Source organism: Chlorocebus sabaeus, chromosome 15, assembly GCF_047675955.1.
Source record: "Chlorocebus sabaeus isolate Y175 chromosome 15, mChlSab1.0.hap1, whole genome shotgun sequence".
In the NCBI taxonomy this organism is placed as follows: domain Eukaryota; kingdom Metazoa; phylum Chordata; class Mammalia; order Primates; family Cercopithecidae; genus Chlorocebus; species Chlorocebus sabaeus.
In genome coordinates, this window is record NC_132918.1 from 18,192,904 (window position 1) to 18,208,828 (window position 15,925).

Here is a 15,925-nt window from a genome sequence, read left to right on the forward strand (position 1 = left end):
TTATTTAATCTTCACCAATTTGTTAGATTTCACATGGAATTTCATCTTTTTAATTAACATTTTTTAGAGTTAAAAATGTGTTTATTAGCTATGTATAATTTTTTTCATGAATTACCTAGCTTATTTGTGTCCTTTGCCCATTATGCTGGAAGGTTTAACTTTCTTTTTTTTATTATTTTTATACAATTAAGGAGTACAGGTACAGTTTTGTTACGTGGATATATTGTGTAGGGGTGAAGTCTGGGCTTTCATCGTAACTATCACTGAAATAGTGTACATTGTACCCATTAGGTAATTTCTCATCCTTCACTCCACCTCCTACCCTCCCACTTTTTGGAGTCTCCAACGTCAGTTTTACCACTCTGAATATCCACGTGTATGTACTGTTTAGCTCGCACTTATAAGTGAGAACATGCAGTATTTGACTTTCTGTTATTTCGTTTAGGATAATGACTTCCAACTCCGTGCATGTTGCTACAAAATACATGATTTCTTTTTTTATTTTTTTCACTCAGTTGCATAAAGTTTTGTTTTTTGTTGTTGTTGTTGTTTTTTAATAGTTTAAGTTCTAGGGTACATGTGCACAACGTGCAGGTTTGTTACATATGTATACATGTGCCATGTTGGTGTGCTGCACCCATTAACTCGTCATTTACATTAGGTATGTCTCCTAATGCTATCCCTCCCCGCTCCCCACTTCCCCCTCCCCACAATAGGCCCCAGTGTGTGATGTTCCCCTTCCTGTGTCCAAGTGATCTCATTGTTCCCACCTATGAGTGAGAACATGTGGTGTTTGGTTTTCTGTTCTTGCGATAGTTTGCTGAGAATGATGGTTTCCAGCTGCATCCATGTCCCTACAAAGGACACAAACTCATCCTTTTTTATGGCTGCATAGTATTCCATGGTGTATATGTGCCACATTTTCTTAATCCAGTCAGTCACTGATGGACATTTGGGTTGATTCCAAGTCTTTGCTATTGTGAATAGTGCTGCAATAAACATACGTGTGCATGTGTCTTTATAGCAGCATGATTTATAATCCTCTGGTTATATCCCCAGTAATGGGATGGCTGGGTCAAATGGTATTTCTAGTTCTAGATCCTTGAGGAATTGCCACACTGTTTTCCACAATGGTTGAACTAGTTTACCGTCTCACCAACAGTGTAAAAGTGTTTCTATTTCTCCACATCCTCTCCAACACCTGTTGTTTCCTGATTTTTTAATGATTGGCATTCTAATGGTGTGAGATGGTATCTCATTGTGGTTTTGATTTGCATTTCTCTGATGGCCAGTGATGATGAGCATTTTTTCATGTGTCTGTTGGCTGTATGCATGTCTTCTTTTGAGAAATGTCTGTTCATATCCTTTGCTACTTTTTGATGGGGTTGTTTGTTTTTTTCTTGTAAATTTGTTTGAGTTCCTTGTAGGTTCTGGATATTAGCCCTTGGTCAGATAAGTAGATTGCAAAAATTTTCTCCCATTCTGTAGGTTGCCTGTTCATTCTGATGGTAGTTTCTTTTGCTGTGCAGAAGCTCTTTAGTTTAATTAGATCCCATTTATCAATTTTGGCTTTTGTTGCCGTTGCTTTTGGTGTTTTAGACATGAAGTCCTTGCCCATGCCTATGTCCTGAATGGTATTACCTAGGTTTTCTTCTAGGGTTTTTATGGTTTTAGGTCTAACATTTAAGTCTCTAATCCATCTTGAATTAATTTTCGTATAAGGAGTAAGGAAAGGATCCAGTTTCAGCTTTCTACTTATGGCTAGCCAATTTTCCCAGCACCATTTATTAAATAGGGAATCCTTTCCCCATTTCTTGTTTTTGTCAGGTTTGTCAAAGATCAGATGGCTGTAGATGTGTGGTATTATTTCTGAAGGCTCTGTTCTGTTCCATTGGTCTATATCTCTGTTTTGGTACCAGTACCATGCTGTTTTGGTTACTGTAGCCTTATAGTACAATTTGAAGTCAGGTAGCGTGATGCCTCCAGCTTTGTTCTTTTGGCTTAGGATTGTCTTGGCAATGCAGGGTCTTTTTTGGTTCCATATGAACTTTAAAGCAATTTTTTCCAATTCTGTGAAGAAAGTTATTGGTAGCTTAATGGGGGTGGCATTGAATCTATAAATTACCTTGGGCAGTATGGCCATTTTCACAATATTGATTCTTCCTATCCATGAGCATGGTATGTTCTTCCATTTGTTTGTGTCCTCTTCTATTTCCCTGAGCTGTGGTTTGTGGTTCTCCTTGAAGAGGTCCTTTACATCCCTTGTAAGTTGGATTCCTAGGTATTTGATTCTCTTTGGAGCAATTGTGAATGGAAGTTCATTCATGATTTGGCTCTCTGTTTGTGTGTTACTGGTGTATAAGAATGCTTGTGATTTTTGCACATTGATTTCGTATCCTGAGACTTTGCTGAAGTTTCTTATCAGCTTAAGGAGATTTTGGGCTGAGACGATGGGGTTTTCTAAATATACAATCATGCCATCTGCAAACAGGGACAATTTGACTTCTTCTTTTCCTAACTGAATACCCTTGATTTCTTTCTCTTGCCTGATTGCCCTATCCAGAACTTCCAACACTATATTCAAAATACATGATTTCATTCTTATTTATGGCTGAGTAGTGTTCTACGGTGTGTGTGTACATACGTGTGTGTGTGTTTTCTTTATCTAATTGTCTGCTTAAGGACACTTAGGTTGATTCCAACACTGTGCTATTGTGAATAGTGCCGTGATAAACATACAAGTGCAGGTGTCATTTTTATGACACCTTGGGTAGGTACCCAGTTGTGGGATTGCAGTATTGAATGATAGTTCTATATTTAACTCTTTGAGATATCTCCATACTGCCTCCCATAGAGGTTATACTAATTTATATTACCACCAACAGTGTATATGCATTCCCTTTTCTCCTCATCCTCATGAACATCTGTTGTTTTTTGACTTTTTAGTAATCATCATTCTGATTGGTGTGAAATGGTATCCTGTTGTGATTTTAATTTTCATTTATCTGATAATGAATGATGTTCAGCATTTTTTTATGTTTCTTGGCCGCTTGTATGTCTTCTTTTCAAAAATGTCTTTTCATTGTCTTTTGCCCACTTTTTAATGGGGTTGTTTTTTAACTTCCTTTTAATGATTTATAAGTATTTGAAATATGTGTAGGATGCTTATTCCTTTGTCATATGTGTTGTAAATTTGGTTTGCCTGTTGCCTTTTAGTCATCTTTGGAGAATTTGGGGGAAAATTTTCAATTCTTATTAATCAAATCAATCTGTTTTTTTCTTTTTTGTTCCCACCTGCCTTTTCCTATATACTTAGAATAGCTTCCTCAGCCTAAGATTAAACATTTACTTGTATCTTCTCCTGGTGCTTGTTTGACTTTACTTTTTACAATTAACATCTGCAGTGTATTTTAGTGTAAGAAGTGAGGTCGGGGTCCTGACTTCTTTTCTCAACTAACCAGCTGATCTGGAACCTTATGATATGTAGTAGGATTCTTTGCCTCTGTTATCCGCAGTCCACCTTTAAGATACACTGAATCGCAATCTATTCTGGCTTCTCGCTCATCTCTCTGTTGTGCCGTATAGAAAGTCTGTTTACTTGCATGCCAGTGTGGTACCATGTTATTAATGTGGCTGTGAATTGTAACAGTACTTTTTGCCATACCACTTCTTCAAATTAGTATTCTTTTTCAAAATAATCTTGGTTATTCATAAACATTGATTCTTCCACATGGACTTCAGGATTTTTTTTGTTTTTATTTTGAGACAGAGTCTAACTCTGTCACCCAGGCTGGAGTGCAGTGGTGCGATCTCGGTTCACTGCAAGCTCCGCCTCCCGGGTTCACGGCATTCTCCTGCCTCAGCCTCCCGAGTAGCTGGGACTACAGGCGCCTGCCACCATGCCCGGCTACTTTTTGTATTTTCAGTAGAGGCGGGGTTTCACTGTGTTAGCCAGGATGGTCTTGATCTCCTGACCTCGTGATCTACCCGCCTGGGCCTCCCAAAGTGCTGGGATTACAGGAGTGAGACACCACGCCTGGCCTAGAATTGTTTACTCAAGTTCTCTCAAATTCTTGTTAGTTTTATAAAACTGGAATTATAGCAGATTTATAGATGAATAAAAAGAATTGACACCTTTATAATATTGAGTCATCTTGTTGAAGAACAAGGAATGGGCTTCAATTTATATGAATATTTTATTATTCTTCAGTAAAGCTTTAGATTTTTATTATTGGTGGGGAGGAAGATTATTCTACAGTAAAGAATTCATTTTTTTAATGCTGATCCTATACTTATGCTAACTTTGTTTCTAGGTGCTTTTTCTTTGCATCTTTCAAATTGTGTTAAAGAGGCAGTTCTTAAACAATTATTTTCACTTTGCCCCAACGGCAATGCAGATAATATATTTAAAAGCACTACAGAAACGTTCTGTCAATTTTAGCCTCTTTTGATTAGGAAACATTCCCAAAGATAAATATTGTGGCCTTGACTACAACCATTTTTTCACTTAAAAAATGCAGTTTCACTCCGTTTTCCATCTGGCCTATTTTAAAATAGAAATAGACATATTTCAATGTGAAATCAATTCTAAATAGAGACAGGATCAAATGTACTAAATTTCACAACTATGAGCTGAACAGTTCAAGTCCTAGAAAATTATCCAAACTTTGCAGATATAACCATCACTCAAGAGAAACCATTGTCCACACAATTAGGGCTCAGAATCATTTAAAGTGGTAGATATGAGGAATGGAAAGAACAGAAATATTTGTTTGTGGTTTTCCTACTGTCCCACTTTTTGTGATGAATAAGCAAATATTAAATAATTTTCATTAAATACATCAACATAAAATTAGTTTTCTCTCAAACTTTAGTCCTCAAAAGAACACCCAGAGTACTTCATATTATTTTTACTCTGCATTTAATATAAATTTCTTATAATTAAAATACTGACAGGGAAAATAATATATTGCCTATTTTAGACTTATTTAAATACTTTTTCTACAAACAAGCCCTTACCTGATAGTTTGGTGGACACATTGGCTTATCTCTTGCTCTAATTTAAAAGCAAAGTCACAGAAAAACTCTTTCTGCTCAATTTTCAGCTTCTTAAATCTGGCCCAAATCAAAGGTATTATAGTAATTGACTTACTGTCATCATTTGTACTGTCATTCACATTTGATGCAGTAAAATTTTGCTTTGGGTCTCAATTAGCAGCCAATGTCTATGTGCAAACATCTCTTAAATCTTTTTTTAAAAAAGTTATTCTCACGTAGTCTGAAGGAGGCATTATTTGAAGTGGAAACAGAACTTTGAGGTTATAAAAGTCAAGAATCCTAGAAAGCCTATGGTGCCAGATCCATTAAAAAATTTTTTTATATAGTGGAAATAGTGCAGACTAAAACTAAAATGAGTGTCCTTTAATATCTACAGAATTATACTTTTTCAGGAGTTGATAATGTTGGAGAACACTGGGAACATATGCATGCTTAATAGTGTATGTTTTGGTACAGCCTTTCTTGCAGTAATTTGCATATTCTCTGACCCAAGAATTTTAATTCTAAAATTTCTTCTAATGAAATAATCACAGAAATGTACAAAATCACATATGATGAATCAGCTATGTTCACTGGAACACTGTTTATAATAATGGGAAATTGGAAATTACCCAAAAGTCGGTAATAAAATAATTGGTTCAATAAATTTCACATGATGGGAAACTCTGCCGCCATTAAAATGATGATGCAAATCTACATTTATTTAAATACAAAGAGGGTAACAATATAATGATGTCTAGTTGTTAAATCCAGTGGTCAATTCTTATCTGAATTGGACAGCTCTCCTTGATATACTTCTTTGTGTGGTTTCAGGATCCCACATCCTCTGGCTTTTCTCCAGCCTCACTGGTTCCTCCTCCTCTCCCTTACTGTTGATGTGCACCCAGTCCTCTTCTCTGTCTGTACTCACTTATTTGGTGAACTCAGAAAAAAATACAGCCTTTGAGCACATGCGTGAGGACAATTCTCAGATTTATATCTCTAAACAAGCCTTCTCTCCCAAACCCCAGTTCCATTTATCTGCTGCCTACTCAGCACTGCCACTTGCATCTTTATAAATGTCTCCATAGGCTCCAAATCGAATTCCTGATCTCCCACAAACCAGCTCTACCCACAGAATTCCCTATCTCAGCTAAAGGCGACTACAGCTGTACATTATTATAGTTGCTCAAGACAAAAACCTTGCAGTCATCTTTGACGCCTCACTTTTTGACACACCCTACGTTCACTCTGTCAGTAAAACCTGTTGGGTCTATCTTCATCTCCACTGCCACCCAGGCCCAAGCCACCATCGTATCTCACCTGGATTATGGGAGTAACTCCTAAATGGGCTCCCTGTTTCAACCCTTGCACCCTAGAGTGTGTTCTCAATACAGCAACCGTATTTTAATATGTAAGTCAGATTCTGTCACTCCTCTGCACTGACGTCTACACTCTCCATTTCATTTAATATAAAAGCCAAAGCCCTTACAAGGCCAATTTTCCTATTGCTCTTTCCAGATAGCGCAGGTCTTCATGGTATTATTTCAGCCCATCAAGTATGTGGGAAAAGGACTTTGCCCTTAGTTTGAGTTCTAGCTCCATTAGTAGTGTGCCTGAAGACGTTAGTTTCCCATCTACAGAACAAGAATCATCTCTCCTGTCCACCACACAGGATTAAGGTGAAAGTGCTTTTTAATCCTAAAGTCTTCTCTAAATACAAGGGTTATTATAATTTTCAAATATCACTTCTAAAACTTGTCTCATTTGCTTGAGAAGTTTTTGTTATGTCTAGTCCCCTGTTCATGTATGGTCAATTCAAACAATAGTTCCTTTTATGTCAGGCACTCTGAGGATATGCGAGTAGCCAGGTCATGGTCTCTCAAATAATTTGCATATATGTATATATATATTTGCATATATAGAGAGAGGTAATAATAGACATATATCCTGCAACAAACTGCTTTATCCCAGTTACTCAATGTGGAGGTCACTTGTATTTCAGGGTCGTCCTTGGCTATCTTGATGACCCAAGTGAGGACATTCAGGATCCAGTGAGTGACAAATTCTTCAAGGAGGTCTGGGTTTCAACAGCAGCTCGAAATGCTACAATTTATGACAAGGTGAAGTTCACATATTCCTCCCCCCTTTCTTTTCACTGAATCTCATCACAAAAAGCATATTATTTCTGCATATTATCGGTACGGGGTATTCTTAATACATGTAAAAAAACTAATACATTTCCAGGTTGTAATCAAATACCTCTTTGTGGACCCTGAAAAACAACAGCAAGAAGCATCATGGATTTTGGTTTAGAAAAGGCTTTAGCAGCATTCTAATCTCTCCTGTGATGCAGGAATCCCATCGGCAGCATCCTTAGCACCTGGTTACCCAGCCTTTGTACATGTCTAGTGACAATGAGAAGAGGGGCAGATGGCATCAAAAAGTAAGCCACAGCTGAGTCCAGCCTAGCTCAAGTTGCTGGTATTATAACCTTGTATATAGTGACTTGACTTTCTGAGTCTCTTTTTCCTCTCCTATAGATTGGGAGGAATATTCAGAAGGGTAGTTATGAGGACAAAGAATAGTGTAGTGAATGTTTTTAGCACATAGTGTATAGTAAACAGTATTCATCCTTATGATGAAGCTTGTTAATATTAATAACAAGACATGTCATTTGTTGGACAGCTCTAGTTTTAGAAAGGTGTTTTAATACCAGCTCCATTTGATGCATACCAAATGTATCGCCTGTGAAGTCTACCCTTTGGTTATAATAAAAAATGTAAAAGAGTTAAGAGTTGTGTAACAGTGGAACAAGTTACTTCAAAAAGTAGCTAGTTGCCTATCAGGGAAAAATATACAAGCTGTGTTCTAGCCAAGACTAATTGACCATCTGTGAGAAGCTGGATAAGTCTGTGTTCTTATTCATGATTTCCAGGTACAGACGTGAACCTCTTTTTAAAAAATTAGGGAAAATACGCAATTTTTGTCTTAGAGCTCCTTCCAACAGTGAGACTTATTATTCTTACGGAAACATGTCTACTATCTGTATAACCTTATTTCTTTTCTTTTCTTTTCTTTTCTTTCTTTCTTTTTTTTTTTTTCTTTAAATTGACATGGAGTCTCGCTGTGTTGCCCAGGCTGGAGTGCAGTGGCATGATCTCGGCTCACTGCAATCTCTACCTCCTGGGTTCAAGTGATTCTCCTGCCTCAGCCTCCCAAGTAGCTGGGACCACCACACTCGGCTAATTTTTGTATTATACAGGCTGGTCTTGAACTCCTGACCTCAAGTGATCCACCCACCTTAGCCTCTCAAAGTGCCAGGATTACAGGCATGACCCAATGCTCCTGGCCCCTGTATAACCTTATTTCATCCTGAGGACTGAAGGCTGTGATCGAATAGGTCATGTGCATAGAGTCATTAAAATGTAATTTTACAAATGCAGTGCACAGCCTTATTTGAGTCCTGGATTTGGGGGAAAACATCTATAAAAGACATTTTGGGGATAACAGGATAAATTTGAATATGAAGCATAACTTAAATGACATTATATAATTAATTTTCTTAGGTGTGAGAATAGTATTGTGATTATATAGGCACATGTCCTTATTCTTAAGAAATACATGCAGAAGTATTCAGGGGTGAAGTGTTATGATATCCAAAACTCATTTTCACCTGGCAAAGTAAGTGTTACATATTAACAATTGATAATGCCATGTAAAGGCACAGATATGAACCTCTTTCAAGAAAAGTTAGGGAAAATATAACATGCAATATTATTCTTAGACCAAAATCTCCAGTGAAATCCGGGGATGATTATTATTTTAAAAAATTAACTTTAATGTGGGGTAACATTAGTGTAATTTCTTGCCACTAGCCATGAATTTTTTAAATGGAAGCAAATCTACTTATTTGTAGCACATAAGATAACCAACTCTTAAATCAGGTCTGTGCTGTAACATAAGACTAATAATATGCTTCATACAACAGAGGTCTTGTCTGTTGGAATAATTATTTTCCATAAAGGGCATGTGCTCGCTCTTAAACTTTTTGTTCATTTTTCTATTTATGTTCTAATCAGGTGTTCCGGTGCCTTCCCAATGATGAAGTACACAATTTAATTCAGCTGAGAGACTTTATAAACAAGCCCATATTAGCTAAGGAAGATCCCATTCGAGCTGAGGAGGAACTGAAGAAGATCCGTGGATTTTTGGTGCAATTCCCCTTTTATTTCTTGTCTGAAGAAAGCCTACTGCCTTCTGTTGGAACCAAAGAGGCCATAGTGCCCATGGAGGTTTGGACTTAAGAGATATTCATTGGTAGCTCAAGGACTTCCACCCTGAAGACCACACTGCACACAGTGACTTCCTGGAGATGTCATAGCCAAAGCCAGGCCCGATGCATTCTCGTATCCAACCCAAGGACCTTTTGGAATGACTGGGGAGGGCTGCAGTCATACTGATGTAAGCACTCTGAACGTCAGCAAGGCTTCATAATTCCTTCTGCCTAACTTTGTAAAAAGGGAGCTGCATTCTTGTTGGTTGCATGTACTCTGTTGAGTATATACATATACTCATTTGAGTATGTGCTGAGTAAAACACATATTCAAATTCCGTAACATATACCAAAACCTGTTTCCTTTGTAACAAGAATTTACCTATAACTGTGATCTAGGTTGCCAAAAGATGTCTGAATCTCCTTATTCTTCTCTGATCTTCAGTGTCTATACAGCCAGTGTCTAGCTGGACCTGCCCTCATCTTGCAGTTCATACAGGCACTGTTTGAGAAATTGTTTATTACTAGAAGTTGTAATGCTGCTTCAAGATTTTTCATGGTTACCTGGGATGCCCCTGCTCATCTGGTCCTGAAGTAGTAACATTCACCCAAATGATGACATAGTCCTTATTCCTTTTCAGTCACTGTACGAACAAGGCAGACTTTAGCCTACACAGTAGACTGTGGTAGGCACTTCTGATAACATTGATACTATATCTTGACACCACGAAGCAACAGGAAGGAATAACTTCCAATATTGAGACAGAGATTTATTTCATTTTGCTCCCAAAGGCACTGACAAGATGAGTCCTTGTGATTAGGCCCACCTGATCAAATGTAAAAACACGTGTGGGATATTTGATTACATAGCAACCAGATAAAACTGATAGCACACAGCCTTCGGAAACCCCCAAGGTGTCAAGGGGGATCAGATCCAGATAAGAGAAGATGATTCCTTCTAGTCCTATCAAATTTCCTGTCATCCTTAGCTGCTGGGTTGATTGAAATTTGATTTCTACATTTCAAAATCAAACCAGTGAATACAATTTGTCTTCTCGAGAGAATCAGAGGCATCATAACTCCTACCAAGCTAGTATGAGTCTAACCTTGTTTGACATTCAGCTCTACTGCTACATAATCTTCTTTGAGAAAAATTAATTGATTATAAAATATGTGCTATTTCACTTGCATTATTAAATATATATTAACCCCTCTCATTAGGGCTTCCAGTGAAGTTACAATGCCCTAGTCTGTGAATTATCCTGGAAATGTGTTTTTCCTTTTCGGATGATAAAGTACCCTTTGATAAACTAAATTTTACTAACAGAACAACTCTGACAGTCTAAAGAGGTAATGTGGGTTCTCATAAGGCCTGTACCTGTAAAACAACGTGCAGGTGTAATGATTATACGTGTCTGTGGATTACCTGGGCAGACTCCCATTTGGGTTGTTCTTCAAAGAAGCAAGCAGCTGATCCCTGTTTTCATGAAGCTAATACTTCGGTTGGAAAAATTAAACAGGAGCACAAAGTCAGGGATAGGGGTTAGCAGAAGAGAGAAATAGTGTCACATCAAGGAGAGGATCTCATAGCTAGGGAACATTTCACAAATAAGGTGAGATTTTGTAACCAATAATAAAAATGAATGTTTTTATAAGTAAATAACTTATTTTTCATATGGCTATAGATGGTAAAATGACTTCATTCTATAGTCATTATAAATAAGAATTTGCTATTGATGAAAGAAGTTTAGATTGGCATTTGAAGTATTGAGTGTATAGGATCACTAAGGATTTCTTAGATTTTATATTTAAATATTTTTTAAACCTTAGAGGAAACAACAAACTGGCTCTTGATTTTGAGCACCCTACTCTCGTGAAAAATAGAAGGTTGAAAGGACCCTTTCCCTTATAAGTAATTTAATCCAATTTCTTCCCATTTTATACATGAGGAAACTGAGGCTCAGATCAGATGAGGACTCACTTAAATCCACTCAATATGTAGATGGTAGAGCTTGGACTAGCAACATTGCTGCAGCCTACTGTTGGCCTCTCTCTTCACTTTATCATTGCCCAAGAATGAGGATATGCAGTAAACAGATTTCAGGCAAGATATCTCTAAGCTCTTTTGAACCCTCTGATATTTCGTATTTATGTGTTCGTCTGTCCCCTCTACTAGAATGTAAGCTCCATGGGGCAAGGACTTCACTGTATTTTGTTCATAGTGTATACCCAGAACCTGGACCAGTGCTTGGCACATAGAAGATGTCAATAAATGCTTGTAGAATTAATAAACAAGGTGAAGGAGAGAGCTAATGAAATGAAAATCTTAGCCTCATATAAGAAGTCTTACTACTGCTTTCTATGGCAAGTTTCTTTTCTATTGCATCTTCCCAAAGGCAAGATGCTTATCTGCAAAGAGGTGATAAGATTTACTTGGAGGGATTTTATGGAAAATTCAGTGCAATAATTGCTTTTTTTTTTTTTTTTTGCAGTAGCAGTTTACATAGTACAGCATTCTACAAAAATTGCATGAAATGTGGACACAAGATGTACTGTATGACTTAATTACCTGTCATTCTCTGACACCATTACTACCTACTAGAAGTTCAAATAATTTATCTTTAACATTGCAATATCTGATAAACCTTTTAAAATGTGAATAATTCAAAGCCTTGAAAATCTATCATGAATCTGCCCAACATTTCAAAGTGACTGTTTTGAAATGCCTATAAATGCTATATACCTGACATCCTGCTAATTTCTGTAATAATTTTTGTTTTCAAGAGGGAAAAATCCTAGTATTACAAAAAATGAATGATGGAAAGTGGCCATGGTCTATTAAAGCTGTTCAGATTGGCCATGGTCAGTCAGTCATCGGAGGATAGCCTTAGCATAGCAAGTCTGGTGCAGGCGTTTGTTCTAAATCTAGTGTCCAGCTCGTGACTCACCCTTCAGTGGGATGTTTTTAATTCCCACCTGTAATGCATCACAGGGAGGCATGTAGAGCTGGTCATTAGATAATTGTGTGGCATACTGGAAAACAAAATGTTTATTTTCAAAGCACCTTTGAAAGGAAATTTCATCTATAGGTCCTCAAAATATGGACAATTAATTTCTTATGTAAGAACTTAGGAAATTATAATATGAATTATTACTTTTCCAGATGAAAACAACAAGCTGAGAAGTCATGTTGCAGATGTAAGACTAGGAAAAAGAGATTTTATGTATATAGAGCCTGAACTTTTTCTGCATCTCCTCATTTCTTATATTTTTTTCTTTTTCTTTGTTTCTTTTCTTTCCTCTCTTTCTCTCTCTCTCTTTTTTTTTTTTTTTTTTTTTTTTTTTGAGACTGGGTCTTGCTCTGTGGCCCAGGCTGGCAGTGGTGTGATCTCCACTGCAACCTCTGCCTCCTGGGCTCAAGCAATCCTCCCACCTCAGCCTCCTGAGTAGGTGGGACTACCGGTGCCTGCCGCCACACCCGGCTAATTTTCGTATTGTTTGTACAGATAGCATTTTTCCATGTTGCCTAAGCTGGTCTCGAACTCCTAAGCTCAATCTATCCACCTGCCTTGGCCTCCCGATGCCAGGCATTCAGATTGCTTGAGCTCCCTCCCCTGTGCTGGGATTGCAGGCGCGAGCCACCACACTGGTCTCCTCATTCCTTATTCCTTCAGTCTCCATCTCCTACCACAGCACCTTCTTATTATGTAAAAATTATTTCAAAGGACAAGAACAAGTATTCTGGAAAAAAAAATTAGGCCTTATGTTAGTCTGCTCAGGCTGCCAAAACAAGATGCCCTAGACTGGGTGGCTTACACAACAGAAGTTTATTTTCTCACAGTTCCAGAGACAGGAAGTTGGAAATCAAGGTGCCTGTATGGTAGGTTTCTGGTGAGGACTCTTCCTGGCTTCTCGGCCACCTTCTCACTGTGTGCTCACATGGCCTCCTCTTTGTGTGAGCACAGGAGGCAAAGGGCAAACTCTCTGGTGTCTCTTCCTCCAAGGCCACTAATCCCATCATGAGCACCCTACTCTCATGACATCATCTAACTCGACCTCCCAAAGGCCCCATTTCCAAATACCATCACATCAGAGATACGGGTTTCACATGAGCTGGGAGGGAAGACACAAACATCATTCAGTCTATAATAAATATTCACTTAACTCATACTTTAAAGTGACTGGCAAAATACAATTTTTTCACACAGGTCATTGTTCTTTTTAACTTCCCTGATCTGATGTGGCATCTGAGCATTTTCTGGTACCTGTCACCCTCTGTAGCAGGGATGACAAGGACCCATCATGTCTCCTTATTCCTCTACTATTTCTTATACAAAAGGAGCAAATGCTAAAGGATTTTAAGTGTGCTTAGTATATATTTGTATTTCCTTGGAATATTCATTGAGGTCAACTACTACTGAAGTTTGGTGATCTAAAATGAGTTTACCCAGGCCTGGACCTTGAGAAATTCTTGAATCTAGAAATCCACTGGAAAAGGAATTCATCTGCCTGTATGAATAAGAGGCAAGTAGAAGAATCAATAGAGTTGCATTTTTTAAAAAAGGGGCAAGTAGGTAATATGATTCTTAACTGTCAATTTAATTCATATGTAAGATGTTCCTGGTTTTCACTTGAGATTGGAAGGATTCATTAAAGGATCAAACATTCCCAGCTTAATTTTATAGGTTATTTTATTTTTCCTTTATGCCATTTATAATTTTTAACTTAAAAGTAATCAAACACTGGATAAATGAACATCTATCACATTAAATTTATTATTTTATTTTATTTTATTTTTAAGATAGAGTTTCACTCTTGTTGCCCAGGCTGGAGTGCAGTGGCGCAATCTTGGCTCACTGCAACCTCCACTTCCTGGGTTCAAGCAATTCTCCTGACTCAGCCTCCCGAGTAGCTGGGATTACAGGTGCCTGCCACCACAACTGACTAATTTTGTTGTTGTTGTTGTTTGTTTGTATTTTTAGTAGAGACGTGGTTTTATAATATTGTCCAAGCTGGTCTTGAACTCCTGACCTCAGGTGATCCACCCCCTTGGCCTCATTACAGGCGTGAGCCACTGCGCCCAGCTACACTAATCATTTTAAACCTTTAAGTTTTAGAATTAGATTGAATGGTAGTCCAATCAAAACATGGGCTTAATCACTCTTCCCTATTTCCAAGCAACTATCATTCTTCACTTTATTCTAGATGAGTGCATTTAAGTGAATGTCATCCTAGCTCTGTGTAATGCTAAGAAATACAACATCATACTCTCCCAATGTATATTCCACTTGGATTCTTCACATAAAATGGACTAGACCAACAACACTGATGCTCTGCACTTTAAAAATTCATTTCAAATTATTTCAGTTGGAGCACACACACACTCTGACACAAATAGCAAATATTGGGTGATGAACATCCATTCAGAATATCCAGATATTCTGCAGAGAACTGGAGCTCATAGCCTTCCCTCCAGGGCAAGTTTGGCAAACTAAGTCTAGGCCTCCTCTTTTTGTAAATAAAATGTTATTGAAACACAGCCACAACCATTCATTCACTGATATCCCATCACGATTGTATGATCCATAAATCCTAAAATTTTACTATCATTAAGACAAAATTTGCTGATCCTTCCTACAGAAAGCAGAAGATATCCAGACAGGGTACCTCATTCAGACAGACTTGCAGGAGTTTTAATCTCCTCCGTTAGCAGAGTTTTCAATTCTCCCTATCCCAGGCCCCAACAATTTACAATGTGTTTATTATACGAACACAGCCAAGTCCTTTCAGGAATTAAAATTACATGGTTTTTTTGGTTCTGGAAAGAGAAGTAGTCGGCTAAAGCAGCTATCTCCCAGACAAGCACTCATCAATATGCATGGTGGAACATGCTTGTAACTGAAGTGTAATGAAGATGAGGAGGGATAGGCCTAGGTGTTTGTATTTATAATTGGAATTGTGAAATCAAGAAACTTGTTTTCTCCGAATTTTCCTTCTGTGAAGTGTTGGAAATGATACATGTATCCCTTCGTAACTTCACAGTCAGTGCTTTCTATATCCCTTAACTACTTTTTCTTTAAATATCAATTAATTGAGCAATTATAAGTGTGAAATCAACAATGTCCCTCTATTTGAAAATAAGATTCCTCTTTCTGCATGTGGGGCTTTTGGAGCCAGTATGCTGTATGTCTCAGATGAAGACAGCAATGTGTGCCTCTAGAGACCTCCTCTGCACACAAGCATGGGTCCCCCGAAGGCCCGTTATAGATTCAGAGTGCATTACAGAGGCATAGCTCCCTGCCCCCTGCCCAGGCCTCTCTCACCTTAAAGTGTGCTGATATCATGATGAGGTGAATTTCTTTTAAAAGACTAACAAGGCATTCGATAAGAACATATTGAGCAGGGCCCAGTCAGGATGCTGGGGTCGCACCAGTGAACAAGTCAAACCAGGTTCTCCTCCTTTGTAGTGCTCTCCCTTTAGCAAATGGAGACTACAAAGCTATTTCCATCCTCAACATAAGAAAATGCATGAAATAAGATGCAATTGGGTGGAAGTGTAGGAATTTTCCCAAGCTAGGGAGAATGGCAAAGACTGATAAATGCTGAAGACAC

At 37.9% G+C, this 15,925-nt stretch overlaps 1 protein-coding gene across 5 annotated transcripts in view; it reads left to right on the plus strand.

Moving 5' to 3' along the window:
* PLD1 (phospholipase D1) overlaps positions 1 to 12,060 on the plus strand; it is a 212,015-nt gene extending 199,955 nt beyond the window's left edge. For all 5 annotated transcript variants that reach the window (XM_007972100.3, XM_073023463.1, XM_007972101.3 and 2 more), the window contains 2 exons: positions 7,043 to 7,160; positions 9,120 to 12,060. In XM_007972100.3, the coding sequence (XP_007970291.3) occupies positions 7,043 to 7,160; positions 9,120 to 9,344 (343 nt within the window). In that variant the 3' untranslated portion in view covers positions 9,345 to 12,060. The remainder of the gene's footprint in view (positions 1 to 7,042; positions 7,161 to 9,119) is intronic.
* The last annotated feature ends 3,865 nt before the right edge of the window (positions 12,061 to 15,925 follow it).